Source organism: Rhinolophus hipposideros (genome assembly GCF_964194185.1).
Source record: "Rhinolophus hipposideros genome assembly, chromosome: 2".
NCBI lineage: Eukaryota > Metazoa > Chordata > Mammalia > Chiroptera > Rhinolophidae > Rhinolophus > Rhinolophus hipposideros.
Window position 1 is genome coordinate 47,715,393 of NC_138048.1, and position 19,614 is coordinate 47,735,006.

At 41.5% G+C, this 19,614-nt stretch overlaps 2 protein-coding genes across 11 annotated transcripts in view; both read right to left on the minus strand.

The window, feature by feature from the left end:
• Positions 1–332, minus strand: part of HCLS1 (hematopoietic cell-specific Lyn substrate 1) — a 28,461-nt gene extending 28,129 nt beyond the window's left edge. Inside the window, exon 1 of the mRNA XM_081076821.1 lies at positions 240–332. The gene's annotated coding sequence lies outside the window, so the exon portion shown is untranslated. The remainder of the gene's footprint in view (positions 1–239) is intronic.
• Positions 333–2,264: 1,932 nt separating this feature from the next.
• Positions 2,265–19,614, minus strand: part of GOLGB1 (golgin B1) — a 73,183-nt gene continuing 55,833 nt past the window's right edge. For all 10 annotated transcript variants that reach the window (XM_081075490.1, XM_081075496.1, XM_081075493.1 and 7 more), the window contains 8 exons: positions 17,696–17,874; positions 10,410–10,575; positions 10,093–10,230; positions 7,961–8,104; positions 7,067–7,164; positions 6,449–6,583; positions 3,941–4,046; positions 2,265–3,656 (listed from right to left, as the gene is read on the minus strand). In XM_081075490.1, the coding sequence (XP_080931616.1) occupies positions 3,522–3,656; positions 3,941–4,046; positions 6,449–6,583; positions 7,067–7,164; positions 7,961–8,104; positions 10,093–10,230; positions 10,410–10,575; positions 17,696–17,874 (1,101 nt within the window). In that variant the 3' untranslated portion in view covers positions 2,265–3,521. The remainder of the gene's footprint in view (positions 3,657–3,940; positions 4,047–6,448; positions 6,584–7,066; positions 7,165–7,960; positions 8,105–10,092; positions 10,231–10,409; positions 10,576–17,695; positions 17,875–19,614) is intronic.

A 19,614-nucleotide genomic window follows, 5' to 3' on the forward strand; every position in this document is an offset into this window, starting at 1 on the left:
GAACCCGGGTATCCTGGATGGCTGCTGAATCATTCATATTCCCTGGGTTCCAGCCCCTCATATCTGTTTCCACCCCCAGATGCTCATTATCCACAATCACTCCCACCCAAGCCTATGGGGCATAAAAAGTTAAAGCACACTAGCAGTGACTTCATCTTTCAGCGAGGACTAAGCCAGGTAGGTTCCTCTTCACCTCTTACCCTGTGCTCCCCTCCTTTCCCACCGTTCAGGGTACCCACCTCCAATAGTGCAATGTCTGCTCTGAGCTCCCAGCGACTCACGTTGTCAACACTCTCTAGCTGCTGCCACTTCTCATCAAGAAAAGAAGTTTCTGCTTCAGTTCCGTATTCAGGTTTTCTGTCATTTCCTGCCACAGTGTCCTCACAGTTACTTCCTGAAGTTTGAGTCAGTTCCTTCTGCTTAGGCACTTAAATAAAAAAGGATTAGATGCTTCTATGCCTAGTCTTTTGCAAAGCCCTGAGGGACATGGAGAAGTAAAAACAAAATGCTACTTTTACTCTGAGTTTATAGTCTGGTCAAAAAAGCAAAACATTCAACAAGAAAACATGTAACAATTCTGTCGGAACAGCATTTGTTTCCTAAGTAGGTAGGCAATTGCATCTGTTATAATAAAGGAATGTAGAGTTTGGTATGGGTTGAATAAGCTAAAAAGGGTTAATGGGGAAAATGATTTCTATGTGGATCTTGCAAGACTTAAAATCACATTTACATTATCCACAGCACTTAAAACTGGGGTTTGCATATAGCAGTGTTCAAATCAACATTTACAAATCACAGGGGAAAGGCAAGACATGGAGGGAAAAAGGTTGAGAGAGCGTGCAGAGGACAGTGAATGTGAGCTAACTGGAAGATTTGGGTACTGTTAACAGGAAGAAGTCTGAAAACTAGGCGGTACCAGATGATGGAAGGTCTTTGTGGTATTCTGTAATACTGTTCATCAAGATTTGCTGCCCTTCCCTTCCTTCTTAAAGTCAGACTTGCCAGGTGACTTGTTTTGGCCAATGAAATATGAGTACTGAAATACATCACTTTCTGGTGACTTGACGACCAGAACAAGCTGTGCCATCCGTTAGCCCAGTGCCATCTGCAATTCTCCAAAGTGGGCCCATTTTCAGTTGAGGAACGAGAGTCCCCAACCGAGAATAATATGTAATCTATTGTGTGAGGGACTTGGAGTCTTTGACTAGAAAAATAATCCTTTGTTGTTTAGCTATGGAGAATTTGGGGGTGTTTGTCACTGTATCTGACCTAGCTCTCCCTAAAGTTGATTGACATGGAGTTTTGACCTGATTTGCTCAGCCGTGAACTCTCCAGTGGATTCAAGCAGAGACTAGATGAAATTGGTCCATGATACAGAGGAGGGGGTTTCTGCATTAGGAATAAGTGAACTTTAAGTGACTTTGGTCACTTCCAAATCTAAGGAGTCTATTCCTGAAGGGAGTTTTATTTACTGATCTCTCCCACATCGTGACCTATTTTTTGTGGCAGTACCGAAATTATTTTATGGATAAGTAAATTTGTGTAAGGGGAAAAAAAGCTTTTAGATCATTTGAAATCCTAATTCAGTGATGAAAATAGGAGTGATCAGAGCAGATGTTATGACACACCATCCAGGTACAATCCTTTAGGGAAACCTTAGAATTTAGAGATGACACCAAAAAACCTCATCTCTCCTTAGCAAATGTCCCAAGTTCATTCCTGATGAGACGCAGTGAACTATAACACATAGAAAGAGCATGCACTTTGAAGCCAGATACACGTGGTTCAATTCACTTATTGTACCTTGAGCAAGTGAATTAGCTTTTCTCAGTGACTTAATATAAAAACATAATGCCTACCTATCCTGCTAGACCTTAAGCCTTACTTCCCCTCCCACCCAGAGGGGATCCTTAGGGGCCTAATGTTTTCAGTGTGCACCAGATTGAGTTCACCCAGGCCCAGGAATAAACTTGCGTGAATCTCATGCCCTATGCCCCTGCTTGTTTGGTTCAGTATAAAATTTCCTCACTCCACTTCATCACCCTGGGTCTAGCAGCTAGGCTAGGATGAATGTAGCCATTACTGGTGTTGGCCAGTGGGAAGGAAGCCCGAATATGTAGTTTTCTACCCCTGTATCTATTCCTGGCTACCCTATCCCTACATCCCCTATCTACCTTCTTTCCCTCAGCATGAAAACACGCTTACATGGAAGTAAGCACCTGTGTATATACACACACACACGCGCACACACCACAACAATTTTTCATTCTGAAAATAATTTTATTATTTTACAGTTATTCAGGAAAGTTCCTCGGTTGCTGTGACCAAGATTTGGTCACCACAGAACAAAGGATTAGAGCAGATCAGTCAGTGCACCAGTTTTCTCTCTTCTTTGGGTGGTGAGAACAGGCTGTGAAGACATCACGTGCATAATGAGAAAACAACCACCGGGTACGGACCGAGGGGGAGGGGAGGGAGGGAATAGGCACACATGGAATTCGATCCTGCGATCATTCTCAGGCCTAGATTTAAACACTGTCTTTTCTGTGTTCTCCCTCCATTTTTCTCAGCTCTGTTACCACAGTGGGCAGATGAGTATGGGACTGAGAAAGCGGAATAACTGTCACCAACAGCGAAGTAGCTCAGTACTTCAAGAGGCTAGAAGTGGGCCTCAGACCACTCAGCCCTCCCTATCAGGGAGTCAACGCTTCCCCTAGGACTGGCTCCTAGTGTGCTGCCTTAGGGCCCATATTCCCAGCACATCCAGGGAACACACAATGATAAGAATCTGAATCCCACTGTCTAGCCAGATCTTCCTGCCGTTCAGTGAAAAAAAAGGCACAGCCACTCAGGACCTTAGCATACACGTGACCAAGGGCATAAGCAATGGGATCCTAGCCTTAGAGTCCAGGACCACAAATCTCACTCTAATGAGATCTGAACAGCCAGGGATGCTGTCCCTCCCCTGTGATCCGGCGGCTAAAAACCCCGGGGAGTTCTTCAGCTCCCACCCTATTCCGCAGAACAGCTAATCAGATACCTTATGAGTTAATGTTCCCCAGAACTTTGTTTATGGCGGGTCTACCTTCCCCCTGAAGCAGGAGAAAACATAACATAAATAAAGCAAAGTATCAATCAAAATGATACTGGACTTCAGATTATTAAGTTTATTGGAACCGCCATCCAGGCTGAAAAACATTTCTTAGCATCTTTCAGAGGACCACAAGAGATCAGGGCCCTACAAAATCTGAACAACTCTTGAGCTCCACAACCAACCGTGGGGCCTCCTCAGGTTATGCAAAAGTGTTCAGGTGCTGGGCAGTAGAAGAAAGCAGACTTGCTGGTCCTTGCAGCTCTAACCTGTGCTCACATCCGCTCTGTTTTGCAGGCACTTTCCCTGTAGAGTTGGAGAGAGGAACCTGTAAGCGGGAAGACTGTTGTGTTGGACTTGACGGTTTTGCTTTCAGAGGTGAGAGAATTCCAAGTTCTGAGAGAAGTGGTCCAAAAGGTAAGCACTGAGTTTATAGATGGCCCGTGAAACAGAGAATGAGTAGGACATGAACCATCAAAAAGTAGACGGCGGCTAGCAGTGGCACTCGGGTCCGGGAATGACAGAGCGAACGCAATACCCGCTTCCATCCAGCACCACTCCGTGACTGAAAGAAAAATGTAAAAGTCAGAGGGTTTATGCTGTGGGGATATGTCCCTTTTCCTTCCCCACCACCGCAGAAAAGAGGTATCCCAAAAGTCCCCTGAGGGTCAACAACTTGGCAAATTCCACCAGTTCCCTCCAACCTTCCAAATCCTTCCAGTCTTAGCCCCATCAGCTGCTCAGCGCCTGGACTTCCGATTTCCTTCTCCTCGACCCCTTGCTTCAACACAGCCGGCCCTGTCGGGTGTATGATACAGTTCCCTCTCTTTATCCTCCTTCCCTTCTTACCCGTCGACAACTGCTGCCTGGAAGGTCTATGAGCAGCGCCTGCTCCTGAGCGCCACAGGAGCCAATGATAGGAGTCCGGGCAGAGTCCCAGTCACTGTGCTCCAACCTGGGTGAGAAAAAAGGAGGCAGGACATTGGTCAGAGCATGAGACGTGGGTCAGGTGAAGTGTTCCCAGTCATCTTGCCATGGGACACAGCACAGGGCCTTGCAGCAAAGGCTGCTCTCACATCCAGCCGTCCCCATGTAAGGAGGGTACACTCCTTACTGCTTTCTTTCAGGAGCAGTAATAGGTGTTAAAAACTACCAGGAATTGACCGACTGCCTACCATCTATCAGATGTGGGACTGGTGCTTCACATGCATCTCATCTTTAGATTTGAAGTTGGTGTTGTCTTCAAAGTAAGGCTTGAAGAGGTAAAATTACTTGTCCATGGTGGCACAGCCAGTAAGAGGTAGGGCCAGGATTAAAAAGCCATGCTGTCTCTATATATCATGTTCTTTTTTTTCCATTACCCCATACCTGACTCAGAGAAACTCGATATTTTCTTTTTTCATTTATTAAAGGCTAATTGGCAAAAGCATCCAAGCACTGAACTGAACTGGCTCTCGACTGCTCTCTGTTTTTTCGTTTGTTTGTTTTTTTGCTGATTTGCTTATTTATTTAATTATGGAACTTCTCCATTTAACGAAGAAGTTGACTTTACCCACTCAATGGTTTCTCACAAACACAAGAACTGGATCAAAGGGACTGCAGGTAACACAACACATCTGATCCAGCATTTGCCTATAGGGATACACTTTTCAATTGTGGTGGGGAGAATGGAACTCTTTACTCTGGATGTTTCCTCCATCTGAAGGGATATCCATTAGCATAATATTCCCGGCCTCTCTTTGCAGGTCACACACCCTTTTTTCCAGGACAGAAAAGAAACACTTTAATCTGATTTGAGTCTAGAAAGAGAAACTGGAAAGCACAGCCTGGGTCCATCCTGCCTGTTTTCCTCTTGCGAGCCAGGCTAACTGTAGAGTCCACTTTCTGTACCTGTTCCTCCCTGGGGTAAGTGTTTTGGGGGCAGGCTCGATCTGGAACAGCATGGTCTGGCCCTGTGTAAGTCAGTCTGTCCACTTCTGAAGGCTAGGCTGAGAAAGGGTGAGACGTCTGTAGGTACTCCCAGTCCACGGAGTTCTGCACGCACCATAGAATGAATGTAGGTGAAGTTCTACCACTAGAATGGCACTGCCAGGCCTGAGTGGGCAGCACTGGCTTAGCTGCCTCAATGTGCATTCCGCATCCGGGTCAAGGAAGGAACTGTGGAGAAGCTAAGCTCGGATTAGTGTGGCTTGTCCACATACTCTAGAGTCAACTCACATTGTCTCAAGTTGGCTCGGGGCAGGCTAATTACACGTGAGGGTGAGATCTCCCCCAAAAGGCGGGCCTTCATAGGTCTAAGCAAGTCCACAGCAAGTGGCAGGGGAACAGCCATGGGCACACAAGCCAGAGAATGGTCAGCAGCCGTAAGACAGTGTGGTGTCCCTACAGAGCCCACGCTCAAGGCTGCAGACCAAGGCCCCAGTGGGTGAGGAAAATTAAAAAGTCATGAATATACTGGATGGGAAAGAAAAGTATCTCAAATAAGATCTGCTCAGCAGGGCAGCCACCTCTGCCACCTAAATTTTACAAGAAAGCATTAATATCACACGTGCCATTCCCTGAGGGAAGAGGCAATGTATGTAGGCGGTTCCCCCCACCCAGATCTAATATAGGTGCCTGCTTTTGATGTTTCTTTCCATGGATAAGGACATCCAGCAGCAAAACATAAGTAGCCACTCTCTCCTCTCTCAAGCATAGTGATTCTCTTGACTCACTATGCTTGAGTTGGGAATAAGGAACTGGGGCACCATAGCTCTGTGCTTCCAAATCACACTTTGAGCAAACTTCCCATAAGAAGCACAATTTGCTCTAATGCTGCAATTATACAAGAGCGGGTTCTTCTCCAAGGAAAGCCTACCCTGGCCCAGCATTGCCTATGACTGAGAAGGGACGTTCAGGATTAGGAAGTGCATTTGCTAACAAATCAAAAGCTAGATTCTTTTATATCAGCTTTATAAAGTGGTCCTTTAATCTCCCATGTTTTAATCTTTTACAGAAATTTCCGTTGGTTCAGATCTCATCTAGGGAATGGGGTTGACGTTTATTTGGCCCTCTAAAGAATCCTACACCTACCTCATATAGTTATTGTTGGGATGTGAAACATAGCTTATCTCATCCCACATGAAATAAGCTGTCAATACATGGTAGGAATTGTTATTCTCTCCGGACAACTGCTTTGCGATTCTCCCAGACTCCAAAAGCACAGTGTTCTCTTGAGTGACTATAAATGATCCTAAACTCACCCATCTCAAGATGAGAATTAGAGCCTAATTGTTCCCACGTCTGGCCACTGAAATGCACACAAGTGTGATCAGAAAGGACCCGAGGTGAACGCAGATTGCCTCCCTCAGCCCTTACCGCCGGATCTGTTCCTCGGCTACGGAGAGCGCAGTCTCAGCAGCCACTCTTTGGTCTCGTTCTTCTTCCAGCAGCTTCCTCAACTCGTTCACCTCCTGTTTAGTGTTGCACAGCTGCTGCTGGGCTTGAGAAAAGCTTCAGGACAAAAAGAAAACAAACAGCGTCACGAGATGCAGAACACAGCTGCTGTTGTTACAAGGGATTCCAAGTCTTCATAAGGTTATACAGCAGGAAAATGTATGGAAGCTTGTACAAACACAAAGAATATTTTAAAAGCTAAGCTGTACAGCGATGAAATAAAGTTATAGAAAATGCCTAAAAAGATCTTAGGGACTGACTGAATGTCATTCACTTGAATACCGTTCAAGTGAATGTTGTTCACTGGATTAGGGTTAAGTGTTTGTGTGTGTACGCTGGTGCTGCTGTTTTTGCTTTGCAAACTTTTCACACTCAATTTGTGAGTTATAATTGTTACCATTTAATCCTCTCATCAATTCTGTGAGGCTAATAAGATAATAAGACATATTAGGTCCACACAATGGACTCCAATTGAAATCTAGGTGACCGTCCAATTTCAGTATATGATGCATGCTCCAGGGGTGAGGGCTGCTCCCCTACCTTCGCTGTGGCTGCCTGAGTTCTTCAGGGTCAGACTTTCTGAGAGCTCCATTCTTTTCCTGGGGAGCTCCTGGAGCAACATCTATATTCAGTGGCCCCTAGAAGAAGAATGAGCTTAGCAATTCAGTGATGAAAGTGCTTAAGAAACTGCATTTGGGCAAAAGGCGAACTCGCTTAACATCAAAGAGAATGAGAAATCTTGGAGAGGAATGCCTCCAGTTATAATTCTTTTCAAGTACAGATTTAGAAGTGAGAATCTTCTGCTCTAATAATCTCCTACATAAAACTCTTGATTACATTTTATTCCAGATTCTCATTCTTGAATCTCTCCTCAGCAAAGTTTAAAGGCTTACCATTGAAACCTGCTGTCTTCTAGTGTAGGCTCACGATTTTCCAGAAGCAACTCTGATCCTTCCCTTGCTCAATCCCCCACCCCCAAACCCGTACTCTTCCTTCCATGTCCTATTTATCTCCATATTAATTCCCAGTTTCCTCCAATTTCAACAAAGCACTCCTCTCCACTGCCATCAACAGCTCTGTCTGTTTTGTTTCTCGGGTCCAAATCTCCCCACAGCTTTCCTTTGTGAAAGCAAACATCAAATCTTTCCTAGTTTATGAATTCCAAAAGCCTCAAGCATCACTGTTTTCCATTCACTTTTTGATTTCTCTCCCACCATCTCACCAATCTTTTTTCTTCTAATCCCTTCTGTAATTTTCCCCAGATCTTATTCCCATGTTAATTAAGTCTCCTCTCCTCTCTCTCTTTCTCCCATCACACCTAATTAATCTTCAGCCTGAACATATCAGCCCCTTCAGTGCTGCTCTTTATGCTTCCTCATTTCTACTCAGTTTCATGTAACACTTTTCCCGGCCTCTCAGTTTCCTTTTACTCACCACTTGCAGCTCTTGAACCTGCTTCTCCAAGACTGCACAGTGACTAAAAAGCTCACTGTAGTGCTGCTGGTTCTCACGAAGGCTCTGACTGGTATCGCAGAGCTGAACTGAAAGGGTATTTTTCTCTTCAAGCAGTTGAGAAAACTGAAATAGAGGACAGGATAAGCACCATCCTATAGGACTGTTTCACTCTGAGCAGTGCTTAGGCTAACTGTCCTGAGTTTGAAGGATCTAATTTTTTTATGCCACGCCTTTATTTCAATAGCAGTACTGTGTATTCCTTCAAAGTGAGAAAACTCAGAATTTTTTGACCAAGAAAGGAAAATAATTTGGGGGAAGTAGCAGGAAACTTTATTTACGGTGCCCTAATACCAGGAAGCAGTAGCCCACAGGCGACCTAATAGGATAGGCTATTCCAGGTGTGTGAGAGAAGGACAGTAGCTTGCGTCCAAGTTGAAGTTATTAACAAATGACTACAATCCCCAGAGCTCTAGATGGCTGGAGATAGAGTTGTCACCTAAAAATTCAGATAATAACATCACTGGGCAGATTCTTCAATGCTATAGAGAGTTACAAGTCATCAAGAAAGTAGAAAGAAATGATAGTATGTGGTAGGAGGGGGAAACAATAAATCCTAATATGCTTATGTACCTGTAAGAAACTATATCGGGAATAGGACTCTCACAGGTGGAAACATTTCAGTCGCTCAAAGCAGGACTCTCCTCTGCTATATGAGTACCAGGTCTTTCCTCGAACAAGGCCAGTGTTGGAGGTGCGCACTACCTGACAACGCAGCCCAAGCCACTTTCACGTCAGAAACAGAAAATTCGTTTTTTATATCGAATGAAAAATTTATCCTTTAGCTTTTACCCACTGATTTGAATTCAGTCCCCCAGGAATATAATTCTAATTCTTCCATTCACTTGCAGGCTGTCAAGTTTTAAGTTTAGTTATGATGAACATCCAGATACGCCACGGAGATGGCTCTACTAAGTACCCACTGGAGGACTAGACAGGATGTGAAAGGGAACTGGTGTACCTGGCAGTAGGTTCAATCTTTTCCCGAGTATTCCTGTCTGTAAGTACTCTGGGTTAATGCTTGTGTAAAAAAGTTGAATCAATTTTCAGAGAAGAGAAGAGAACACTTTTCTAGAACTACTCTGCATGGGAAGGACATTTCACGCATATGGAAACTTAGAACAGGAAATCCATATGGTATAACAAAAATAACTGCATAGCCAGAATGAAAAATACAATCTTACTTATGAAGAGCAATTTTCAGTTTATAAAGCACATTCGAAAGTATTACTTTATTTGAGAGAGACAGAGGAAGGATTTCTGTCCCCTAGGATAGACATAGATTCCTGTGTAATTTGGAGGGCGTGGGGGGGGGGTGGCAAACTATGACCCAGGGCCTACTGCCTTTTGTAAATTAGAGGTTTTATTAGGATATAACCACCCTATTTGTTTATATATTATCTATGGCTGCTTTTGTGCTACCTCTGCTCTAGCTCATAAGTGAATGTATTTCATCATATTTACACTGTGAGAAGGGAATAGGAAGGAACAATCCAGACTACATTATACCAATAATCATTCCTCTCATGTTTTCAAGTTTGCATTACAGACAAACACCCAACCATGCTGGTACAAATACATATCGTCTGAGCTTCCATGGAAAGAATCAGGGCAGTGGCTGGGAGTAGAGCCAGTTTATGCTGACAGCCCTCTGCTACAATCACATCTGAAACGCCTCCCTCCTCTTTCCCGACTCTTCCCAGTTGTGCACTAGAGGATAACATACAGGAACCTGTTGAAGGATGTGTGGGGAGTGACCTCAGTGAAACACATAGGGAGACGATGGCGGGGAGGAAGGTTTCCTAAAGCAGTTGGCTTTTGATCTCTTACTGAATGGATTTCTCCAAATCATTTCCAAGGACTCTCCAAAAGCGAGAAAAAGGAAATGTCCCTGTGTTCAGTGATTCGGGTCAGCAATCCCAGGCTCTGAGAAAGGTGACACGTCTGCACTCCAGGATATGCTACAGCTGGCACCAAGGCTTAATCAGCTTCTACTTGTTGCTTCCAGTGGTGGAAACACGAATTGAATACCAGTCTAGCAGGAAAACACTTACCTTGCTGTTTAGTTGCTGAATTCTTAATTCCTTTTGGTGAATTTCCTTTAAGCTGTCATTGAGCTGAGTCCTAAGAAGTTCTGTTTCATAAGACAGGTTTTGTGACCCATCTAGGGAAGCTGAAGTCTCTGGGGATGCCTGCCGGGATACAAACACTGATGAAATTCTCTACTAGGATTGTTCATACTTAATTCCTGTCCACCTCATAGGAAGTCATAAGATGGCATGCCTAATAGTAACTGATGGGTGCTTAGCTTATAGAAGCTGGTGCTTCCTGTGATTACCTCTGAGTAGCAATTGGCTTTGAAATTACTTACCTGTCTTTGATACTGTCCTTTGAGGGTCTCAGACTGGGAGGAAGGAGATCTCAATTCCCTCATAAGATTCTGCAGATGACTGATCTGCTGTTCTTTATCTGAGAGAGCCATAAGGTACTGCTCCTTCATTCTCCTCTCATGAATTTCCCAGGAACTCTTCTCCATCCTAGAAAAAACATGAAATAATCACAAGCAAAAGTATACTTGTGAGACAAAGATGAATTAATTCCATATTCAAAACAGCATCATGGGCTGTACAGATGTAGTAAAGAAAATACATAAACAGAGTGAAATTTGTATTACAAACCGAATTGTGTAGCCTGATGATGAAGTGGCACTAAAAAAAGAATTTCAACATCACTAATCATCAGAGAAATGCAAATCAAAACCACAATGAAATACCACCTCACACCAGTCCGAGTGGCTTTTATCAAAATGTCAACAATTAACATGTGTTGCCAAAGATGTGGCGAAAAGATCACCCTTGTGCACTGTTGGTGGGACTGCAAATTGGTGCAGCCACTATGGAAAACAGTATGGAGATTTCTCAAAAAACTAAAAACAGATCTACCATATGACCCAGCAAGTTCACTTCTGGGTATTTACCCAAAGAAAACAAAAACACTAATTTGAAAATATACATGAGCCATTCTCATTGCAGCATTATTTACAATAGCCAAGATATGGAAGCAAGCCAAGTGTCCATCAAAAAGATGAATGGATAAAGAAGACGTGGTACATATATACAATGGAATACTACTCAGCCATAAAAAATGAAATATTGCCATTTGCAACATGGATGGACCTAGAGGATATTATGCTATGCAAAATAAGTCAGACAGAAAAAGACAAATACTGTATGGTTTCACTTATATGTGGAATCTGAAAAAGCAAAACAAAACAAAAAAAACCAAATGAACAAAACACAGCAAAACAGACTCACAGAAACAGAGATCAAACTGACTGTTGCCAGAGGGGAGAAGAGTGGAGGGATGGGTGAGAAAGGGGAAGGGGGAATATAGTCAACAATATTGTGATAAGTTTGCATGGTGACAGATGATTACTAGACCCAGTGTGGTGATCACACTGTAAGGTATATAAATGTCAAATCACTATACTGTACACCTGAAAGTAGGACAATATTGTATGCCAATGATATTTAGAACAAAACAAGTAATTGGTGTTAGAAATCAGGATAGTGGTTATTGGGTAAATAGTGACTGCGAGGGGACATGAAGGGTTATTTCTGAAGTGTTAATAATGCTTCTTTTGAATTTTAATTTTATATTTTTTCTGTTTTACTGAAGTATAATTGACAAATAATGTTAATAAAGTTCCTGATGTAGGCTCATTATACATATAGGGTGTTCAATTTATGAACGTTTATCAAGCTGTACAGTTAAGATTTGTACAATGTTTTATATGTATGTTATACTTCAATAGAAAGTTTGTTTTAAAGAGCAAAAAAAAAACAGAAAAGAAAAAAATATCAACTGGTAGGATAGGGGGAGACTTCACAGAAAAGTAAGCATGTGGTCTGAATCCCGAACAATGAGTCAGATTTCCATAATGAGAAAAGCATTCCAGATTCAGGGAACAAACTGAGTAAAAGGCACAAGAATGAATAAATATAGTGAATTTTGGAACTGTTATAGTAGGTGGTGTGTAGAGAGAACAGGGTAGGAAATGAGGATGGAGAGGAAGGAGGTCAGATCATGTAGGGTACTGAACAAGCACACTAAATAATGCTTACTGTGTAAGCAAAGGGAAATCACTGCATTTCTTCAGAAAGGCAGTCCCATCCATTACGCAATATAACAGCAGGGCTATGAGAAAGTAGCTGTAGTGTCTGAAGGACCTGGGTTCAAACACTGCCTTTGTCATACACTCTGAGTAAAAGTTACTTAATCTCCCTGAGCCGTATTGGTAAAATAGGGATAAACACTCTACTCCTTAGGAGTCTGATGGGGATTAAATGAGATGCTGTATGTCGTGAACCTACACAGAGCCTGGCAAATAGTAACCCCTCAATAAATATTAGTTGCTGATATTCCTACGTATTTATTTATTCCCTGAATTTGACCAAAAGACAGGCTTTTGTATGCCTGACCCCAGCTCATTTTTTTCAGTAATAACAAAAACTGTCGCTCTGCCATATTCTTTAGCTCTACTTTTCCCCACACTATGCCTGTAAAAAACCCGTTAGGATTAAAAACAACTTTCTGCAATGTCTCTTCACCTTCTGTAGCACCAATGTCTCTATTTTTTTCAATAATAGAAAGTTTTGTTTGAACTGCACCTGACTTTTTTCTTTCTCTTCAGAAATAAGGTAATTTTTTAATTGATATATGCCTGTTATGAAGTAATCCTGTTTGGGTAAGGGGTAACTTGGATTACAGTTAAAATTTTTTCAAAAAGGCAGAACTAAAATTTACAAACTAAAATACATTTTTATTATAAGGACACTATATGCAAAAGATATTTTTGTTTCCCGCGAATACAAATTTTTGTTCTCTGGGAATACAAATATGCAAAAATATTTCTAAAGTACTTTCTCTAATATTTTCCTGTGGAAAGTGAGAAAAAACAAGAAAGGAATATAAGAGTGAGAATGCATGAGAAAGATCAAAGTCTTCCATTAAAATGCTTCAAGTTGCCATTATTTTAGAATATGGACAAGTGGTTATGGTGTGAAAAGAGATCCTCAACAGAGAATGAGGACTAACAACCCTGATTACCTGATAGAACTCAGCCATAAAAAAGGTCTAAATCTCACTTACCCCTTAAGAGAGCACAGGAACCAGAGTAGAATAAGCAAACCAGTAACCACAAGTGGAAGAGAAAGGTTAAGGTATAAATCTAGGCTCTCCTGATAAGCCAACCCCAAGGCCAATAGAATCTTGAACAAGATATTCCAGCTTTCTCATGGTTGAAAAGCTCATTTCTCCCATGTATTTCAAAAAACAAGACAGGGAGTCTTGAACATATTCAGCCAAAGAAGCTGGTCCTAAAGTCAGTCAATGAACTCTGTGTTCTCATTTTCTTCTTCTAACAGTGAAGTAAACTGTCTCCCTTTCCTTCTTTAATTTTACTCACATTCACTTGATATATAATTTTACTTTTCTTCAAAGTTGCTCAAAGATGGAAGATAAAGAGAGAAAGGCTAAGACAAAGATGGAAAGGGAGTAAAGGAGGGGCAAAAGAATCAACAGACCAGAAATCATTTTTTTCTCCCTCTTTTTCTCTTTCCTAAGGATCAATTTTATAAGGAAATCATTCTTTAGGAATGCCCTTTGAGGAAATTTAAAGAGGAACTGGTGGCTGCAGAAAATCTTTAAAGGTTTGAAGCTCTTCTCAGGTGTACAGTGGTAACGGGACACTTATTTTTTCGTACTTCCAGGTGATCTGGATAGGATATGGGAGACATCAATGTGATCCCAATCACCTTTAAAGGGGCTTAAATTCAATGGTCAGCATTAATGTGCATCTGAAGGAAGACACACACTGAGAGCCTGATCTCTTTAGGATAAACTGAGATTCTAACAGCATAAAGCTGGGGCAGCTATTCCCTGGGGGTGGGGGTACAGCTGTGGTTGAAATGGAGCAACTTATCTTTTCTCTCGAGGTTCGATTTCAGAAAGAAATGTGTATTCCCAGAGAGCAGAAGTTCATAGATTTTACCTTCTGGTAAAGAAATAATGTGTTCTTGTATCACCTGGGAAGTTGCCAAATTCATGGAATAAGTCTGATGTATGTTCCCTTATAAGAAAGTCAATAATGATGTTAAGCATGAAAATCTTTGGGAGGTAACTTCACTCCATACAATTTAAATCACCAAATTCTAAAAAGTATTTGCTCTATAAACTTTGCTTAAGATTTATTTTGAAATACCACATTAGTAGAGTGCATATGCACATAGGATCTGTCAAGGAACAAATCTCTTGTGTGCATTAAGAGCTCCCTTATGGTTGTTACAATCATTTTAGTGTGTTGACCTCTATCATCCCGGTCGTCCTTTGTAAGCTGGCTAGGAACCTATCCAGTATCCCACCTCGGTATTCTCTATATTCACTTGCCTGTGGTTTTCCTGTAGTAGCTGGCGAGTCAAAGCAGATGCTGCTTGATCAGCAGCACTTTCCATATTGGAGATTTTCCTTTCACTAAGTAAATCTTGAAAGCTCTGGGTTGATTTTAATAAGGTGGCATGCACCGTCTTAAGATAAAGAGTAATAAAGTCCCAACAATGAGATTGCGACAACAGGACCCGTTTTTATATACCGGTAAGTGTTTATTCTTTACCTTTTCTATTTGGGTCGAATTTGTTAGAAACACTGAATTAAAAAACCAACCAGAATTACAGTTCCTACTCATATCTTATTTTTTTCTGCCCTGATAGTTCCATACAATCTCGTTATTCACCTATTTCTTCAAGGGGTGGCTGGTTAGCTCAGTTGGTTAGAGCGTGGTGCTGGTAACACCAAGGTTGCTGGTTCGATCCCTGCCATGGGCCACTGTGAGCTGTGCCCTCCTTAAAAAAAAAAAAAAGTACCTATTTTTTCAAAAGAATAGGGCTTGGATTTCTTGATACAGATGAGATAGAGTATATGTGTTTTTCCTATCCCTCCCACTAAGTATAGATTTAAAACCCTGGGAATTATACAGAAAAACAAACATAAGGATATTTGTAAAGATGGAGAAAAGAAGATTGACTAGCTAGGGACCCTACCTAGTACTAGAAGAATGACATAGAGGTAAATTTGCTGATTTTTCTTTTTTAATTCCACATAACCCAAACTGGATGCTGAAGGATCCTCCAACCTGGAAACACTGAGGGTCAAAAAAGTTTGCTACCAAAAAAAAAAAAAAGTTTGCTCTCTCTTGTCAAAGGACCTGGAAGGAACAGCCTAGTGAGACAGAATAATGATAATAACCGTTCTACACCAGGTGAACACCAGGGAACAACCACACTATCTTCCCACCTCCATTAAGGAAATCTAGTAGTAGACTGGCTACAGCTACATCCTTGCCCGATGGTAACCAGGTACACCTCACCTCCCTGCTGGGTGGTGTCAGAAGCCAAGTGTGTACCTCGGACTGTCACTACCACCCAGTGGTAAAGAGGGACCTCTCTCTGACTGTCTCCACCTCTAACATGGTGTCAGTGGAGAAAACAAGTGAGACCTGGACACACACCTCCACCCAGAACAAGGTAATGAAGGCTCCTCCCTGTCCCTACAGAGGCAGTACCAGAAGGGGCCCAGAGGGAAGTCTGGACTTTGGGCATTACCCAGTGGTAACATGGTCCCCCTCTACACCCCGGTGGTATCAATGGAGGCCATGTGTGGAGCACGACTTCTATCTTCATCTAACAGTAGAGGCACCCATTCCCACTAAGTGCGCTGTCAACACAGTGCGTGGGCATCCGGGACTTCCACCTGTTCCTGGCAGTACCAGGGCACCCCTTCCCTCTAGGGGTACCAATGGAGGCGGAGTGGGGTGCCCACTGGATTTCACTCTCCATTGGCAGTAAAATGGCAGGGTTCCCCTTCCCTGCTGGTGTGATGTCCGTGGATGTTCATTAAAGCAGAAGATTTAAATAAAATTGATTGAGAGTTTTATAACATAATTTCCAAAATGTTCAGGATACAATTGAACTCATCACACTACAAACTAAGGATGTCGCATTCTAAGAACCAAGGAAATCAGAGCTTGATTGAAAATAAATCAACAGAGTACAACACTGAGATGACACAAATGTTGGGGGAATCATATGACAAGAATTTTAAAGCAGTCATCATAGAAATGTTTCAACAAGCAATTACTAACACACTGGGAACTGATGAAAATTGAGAAAGCCTCAGCAAAAAAATAAAAGATATAAAGAAGAGCTGAATGGACATTTTGAACTGAAAAATACAATATCCAAAATAAAAAGCTAACTCAATGGGCTGAATAGCAGAATGGAGGTGATAGAGGAAAGAAATCAGTAAACTTGAAGAAAGGACAACAGAAATGACTGAATCTGAATAAAAAGAAAAATAATAAATAAATTGGATTTCAACAAAATTAAAAAGACCTTGTTGGAAAGGATGAAAGATGCAGACTAGGGAAAATATTTGCAAACCACATGTCTGACAAAGAACTTATATCTAGAATATATAAAGAACTCTCAAAACTTAACAGTAAAAAAAAAATTAACATCCCAATTCGAAAATGGACAAAATACATAACAAACATTTCATCAAAAAGGACATATGGATGTCAAATAAGTACATAAAGATGTTCAACATTATTAAAAAGATGTTCAACATTATTAAAACCATTATGCAAATTAAAAACACATTATATACCTATTAAAAGCAACTAAAATATAATTACAATATCAAATGCTGATGAGGATGTGGCATTTGATATTGAAACTGGATCACTCATATATTGCCGGTAGGAATATAAAATAGTACAGTCTTTCTTGAATATACTTTTGCAGTTTTTATAAAAACTAAATACTACACTTATCATACGACCTAGCATTTGCACTCCTGGGCAATTATGTCAGAGAAATGAAAACTTATTGTCCACATAAAAACCTACACACAAATGTTCATAGCAGCTTTGTTTATAATAGCTAAAAATTAAAAACAACATGCATGTCCTTCAATGGGTGAATGGTTAAAAACAGTACATTCATACCATGGAATACTATTTGTCCATAAAAAGAATAAACTTGATACACGCAACTAAGTTGATGGATCTCAAGGGCATTATGATGAGTGAAAAAACTGATTTCAAAAGGTTACATACCATATGATTCCACTTATAAAACATCCTCAGACGACAAAATTATAGAGATGGAGAACAGATTAGTGGTTGCCAGAGGTGAGGCAACATCTGAGGGGGTGGGAGGGAGGGGAAGAATGTGACAATAAACTAGTGGCACAAAGGACATATTTGTGGTGATGGAGCAGTTGTACATCTGGGTTCTGGTGGCAGTTACATGAATCTGTACATATGATAAAATTGCACAGAACTGTACACACACACATCCTCGAGTGAATGTAAAATTGGTGAGATTTGAATAAGGTCTTTGAATACCAGCGTCAATTTCCTGGTTTTGATACGGTACTCGAGTTATGGAGGATGTTACCACTGGAGGAAATCGGGTAAAGGGTACATGACAGCTCTCTGTAGTATTTTTGCATCTTCCTATACATCTATAATTATTGCATAATAAAAAGTTAAAAAGAGAAAAGTAAAAGAAAAGGGTTGAAAAGCAGGGATTATCATACCTGAGCTGATGCAGCTCATGCTGCCAGGAGAGGTTTTCCTGCCTGAGCTCTTCTTGCATAATCTGAAATGTTTTTGTCTTATCTTGATAGTCCTGAAGTTGAGCCTTCAGTGGACGTAACTCAGTGTTTTCTTGGTTAATCAGTAAGTATTGCTGCTGCAGATTCTTCAATTCCTTCAGCTTTCACCAAGAAGAAAGTAAAAGGGTGACTCGTCACATCTTATTCACTCAGCTCTAAATCATCAGCAGCTCCCTACGAAGCCAGACACCACAACAGACTACGGGCACCTAACAGTCCACTGACATACCACTGCAGCCTGAATCTCTAAAACGGGGAAATACATACAGCCAGACTGGTTGGAATCACCCCACAGAGCTGCCATCAAGGCTGCAGAGTGTGGCCATTCCTGCAACATCTACCCCTGCCCTCTGCTCCCAACGTCTTAAGTTGACTCTCAAGCTGTAACCGACATGGAATAGATAGATGTAAGGGACCCACAGCTTCTTTGTGGGTAGAAACTCCCTAGAACAAAAAGTGTAAACACAGACTGGTTTCCTATTTAGCCATGTGCCCTTGTTAGGCTTCTAAACTTTTTTATACGGATGGCAGCCTTAACTGCAATTTAGCTGATGCTGATTATGAAAAAGGCAGTGACGACCAGGCCCAGTGGCGAAGAGCACTTAGGCTTTGGAGTCAGTTATCCTGCCTACACAGGTTGTATGTTTCTCACACCCTCAAAGCCTTAATTTCCCTCACCTATAAAATGAAGATAATCATAGTACCTCTCCTAAGATTATGAGAAATAAAAAATGAATGTGTTACACACATTGTTAGTGATGATGAAGATGATGATGATGATGCACTTGCCTTTAATTAGTAAACCTGCTTATTATATTCCAGGTATATCTTCCAACTCTTTATCCCCAATACTCATTAAAATCTTGGTAGTAAAAAAATGTCAGGTCATCTGGGTAAAGGGGGCGGGGGGCCTTGGACACACCTCTTTTTCACTCACTCTGGAAACATCACTAAAACTACAATAAAGGCGTTATTTTTTAAAGCACAAAACACAAGAACAGAAAGAACAGAGAGGAGTCAGCAGCAACAAAATTAATTTTGGAAGCTGTAAAGCAGATGCATAAGTGGTAAATGACTTAACGGATGTGGGAAAGCCAAACTTTAAGCTGGCAATAGGGAAAGCCAAGGACCAATAGAACTTACTCAGCAGAATCTTCAAAAGTCTTAGGAATTAACAGCACCAGGTACCTCTGGAAAAGATGGTGATGGCAGTAGGGAAGAGGTGATGGCTGAAATAAGGAGGCTTAGATGAAAGCTGCTTAACAAATTCATCCCTAGATACTCTCTTCAGTTCCACATTTTTCGTTACCCCAACAGACAACTAGTTTTATTCTATGGAATAGGTAAAAGAAAGCCTCTGGGCTATGGGACACCAGGCACGGCTGAAGGTAAGGGTACTGCTTTAAAGCAAGGGTGATCAAGTGAATGTATGCTTTCTGAATGCTTGAGGCCTTCCCCTACTCAGGTTGGAGAGTGCTGGCATACAGGCCTTTACCTTCCGTGCCTTAAATGAGAAGTCTCCGCTAGAAAATCTGACTGGTCCAAGAGGAACTAAAGACAACAACATGGGGACTACCTACAAAAAGCTGAACATGATCACACTGCAATGAAACTCAGAGTCAGTAAGCCCCACCCATAAACTTTTCAGACCCTACCCCTAAACAGGAAAAGTAAACCAAGGATTAACTCTTGAAGAATGGCTAATATTAAGGCAGAGATGAAAAGAAACTAAAAGAGTAATTTGAAGATTAGCAGGGGGAAAATGTAATATACTCAAAGATTTAAGAGAGAATATTGGAAATTAGAAACATGAGAGCAGAAATAAAAAATTATACAGAAAA